This window comes from Poecilia reticulata, unplaced genomic scaffold, assembly GCF_000633615.1.
Source record: "Poecilia reticulata strain Guanapo unplaced genomic scaffold, Guppy_female_1.0+MT scaffold_277, whole genome shotgun sequence".
NCBI lineage: Eukaryota > Metazoa > Chordata > Actinopteri > Cyprinodontiformes > Poeciliidae > Poecilia > Poecilia reticulata.
Window position 1 is genome coordinate 124,582 of NW_007615056.1, and position 3,109 is coordinate 127,690.

A 3,109-nucleotide genomic window follows, 5' to 3' on the forward strand; every position below is an offset into this window, starting at 1 on the left:
ATCGGATCTATGACGATCGGATCGTCCGATCGGATCTATGACGATCGGATCGTCCGATCGGATCTATGACGATCGCATCTGTGATGATTGGATCTATGACCAGTTTTTCTTCTCTTGCAGCCTTGGAGCCAACAGGCTGGAAGCCTCCTGGGCGTTGAACCTGCGCCTGTCATCCATCCAGCCTGATCTTTTATTTTTGGTTCTTTGTGTCGGTTCTGGTTTCGTAGAAGCGGGTCGGGGTCGGATCGTCGATCTGCTGAGTCGGCTCTACTTCCTGCAGCTCTTTTCAGAAATCGGTTTAAAGCCAAACATCCGGTTAAATTCAACTTTGCTTCGTTTGAGGCGAATGAAACCAGAACAGCTGATCTGGACCGGAGAGCAAAGTGAAGCTCAGAACCTCTGAGGACCGAACCGTGGCAACGGGGAACCGTGGCAACGGGGAACCGTGACGACGGGGAACCGTGGCAACGGGGAACCGTGGCAACAGGGAACCGTGGCGACGGGGAACCGTGGCAACGGGGAACCATGACGGGGAACCGCGGCGACGGGGAACCGCGGCGACGGGGAACCGCGGCGACGGGGAACCGTGACGACGGGGAACCGCGGCGTCGCTCGGGACCAGAACACTAATTTCTCCTGGATGGATTCACCTTTAACCTCAGAGGAAGTGAAGTGATCCAGTTTGCTCTGAGTTTCCTCCGTTTAATGGAGACGAGCAGAAACACGTTAATTTATCAATCACTACAGATTTCTGCTGCGTCTCTACGTGAAGCTGAAAACCGGCCGGCGCCTCCGGACTGCTGGGACTTCTGTCCTCAAACAAAGCACTTCTTCTTCTCCTCCTTCTTCTTCTTCTTCTTCTCCTCCTTCCTTCCTTCCTGTGAACGCCTCCTCAGCAGGAGAAAAGCCGACTCTTCTCGGTTCATCCGGTTAAATGTGCTGTGATGTTTTTGCTTGGTTGGTTTTTGTTCGTTGCACTTTGTCTGTTTCTTCTTCTGTGGTGATTTCAGCTGAGAAGATTTTAAAGAAGATTAATGTTTATGTTTTATAATGGTGCTTGTGAAATCATGGGTTGGGTTTTTCTTTCTCAGGTTCTGTTTTGTTTTCAGGATGTTGTACAATCTAAGAAAAAAGGCTTAAAAAGTCATGTTGATAATAATAATCGCCCCTTTATCAACCAACTCGTGAATAATTCCTTTATTTTTCAAACCTGTTTTCATACTTCAGTGCACTATTAAAACATATATTTCTAAAATTCAGAGTGACGTGTTTTGTTTTGGAAACGTGTCTCGACCAATCACAGGCTGATTCTGGGGCCACTTCCTGGTTATCCCGGGTGTCTGTTCATCCCGGCCTCTAGGGGGCGCAGTTTAAACATCCCGGAGCTTCAGGACGCGGTTTGGGTCATTTAGCCTGATGTAAGAAATAAAAAAAAGGGGAGCCATATTTTCAGCATGTCGGTTTACACATTTCTCAGTTTGGAACTAAATATTTAAAGTGTATTAGTTTGTCTCGCCTGGTCTGAGCGCAACAAGCTATTAGCTGCTACTGAAGGAAGATCAGGCTTCGGACCAGAGATGACGGTAAACTGGATGAATGTAGAAAACACGTTTTGTAGCCCGAGAAGCTGAAACATATTCCTGCAGACATTAATGTTTTAGTCAGCTTTTATTGTGTGTTCCGACCTGAAGCTACTTTATTATTTTTAAACATTATGCTATGTAAGCTGAAGTCCAAACGGTCGTTTGCATGCAGTACCTTGTAGCCCTGCAGGGGGCGCCGCTGCCGGGCCGCAGTCAGAAAGCAGCATTTCTTCAGGAGGGGTGTGAGTGATTTAATATAAACTGGTTTTCTGCTTTCTGTCGGCCCAGTTCCTGCTGGCTGAACTTCCTCTGTTCTTTATCACTACACTGACACCCACTCTAATATTTGTCTTCCCTTTTCTGGGATCTCATTATCAGCAACGTTCAAACACCTCCGTGCCGTAATAAGACGTCACAGCTCACTGCTAGCAAAGCACAGCCACCTTTGACCTTTGAGTGATACCGCCCAGCGATGGAGGCTTGAGTTGGCTCAGAGCCAGTTTGTTTCAGTCTCTGATTTTATGACTCAAACCTCTGAGTATTAGTGTTCAAATGTTAGTATTCTTATTAACTGTAAGCAGAAAATCATCATAACTAACTTATATAAGGCGTAAAACCATCAGCCTGTGTAAAATAAATTTTAGTGATGGACTTACTGGAATTAATCCACATTTAGTGATATTATAATTCACTGAATATGACTACAGGCTGAACTTTAAGCTGAGCATGTTTCATGTTTATTAAACTTTAAAACCAAACTTTATTTTAACTTGACTGAAGTAAAATAAATAATATTTCAAACAGACCAATGCTTGTAAATCAACATTAGGAAGAAGTCCTGTTAGCTTTATGAGTGCTACCATAACAGGAGCTAACTTTAGCTTAGCCCTTGTAAGCTCTTACTAAAACACTTTTACATTTTTATCAGTGCTAAATAAACTTCTAAGTTAAATGTAGACACTGGTTGTCAGAAATAAGAGTTTTAGACATTGCTATATTTTATTCATTTAGGATCGCTAGCAAAACATATTTTAACAAGCTAATTCAGTTTTTTACAGTTGAAACATGTATCAGGTCCCATCATGTCAAAGATGGAGCTAAAGGTCAAAGTTTGTGAACCTAAAAATTGGAGATACAACAAAATACATAAAACCACTCAGTTGACCGTCTAGCTAACATAGTGAGTCTTAGCAAGCTAAGTAGTTAGCTAGCATGCAACTGTCACACTTTCAAACTTTAATGTTAATTATTTAGTTAGCATGCTAACTAATTTGCTAGCATGTAAATGTCACAGATTCAAACTAAATGTTTAGTATTATTATGAAATTAATACTTCTTAGTATCTACTTCAGAAAGTCTTGAATCTTCCCTGGTCTTGCACCACGTAGAGCTGCTTATGAACTCCTCGGGTTCTCTGGTACCGGACTGTTAACAGGTCCAASAGTCACAACTCGCTGATGGTGAGGCTTCTTCCCAGTATCACGGCCCAGTTTGGGTCTCAACCAGAGAACCTGAGCGCCGCAGAA

At 43.3% G+C, this 3,109-nt stretch overlaps 1 protein-coding gene across 2 annotated transcripts in view; it reads left to right on the forward strand.

The window, feature by feature from the left end:
- The window catches only part of LOC103460706 (solute carrier family 35 member F5), an 8,767-nt gene extending 7,508 nt beyond the window's left edge, over positions 1-1,259 (forward strand). For both annotated transcript variants that reach the window (XM_008402988.2, XM_008402989.2), the window contains one exon: positions 121-1,259. In XM_008402988.2, the coding sequence (XP_008401210.1) occupies positions 121-158 (38 nt within the window). In that variant the 3' untranslated portion in view covers positions 159-1,259. The remainder of the gene's footprint in view (positions 1-120) is intronic.
- The last annotated feature ends 1,850 nt before the right edge of the window (positions 1,260-3,109 follow it).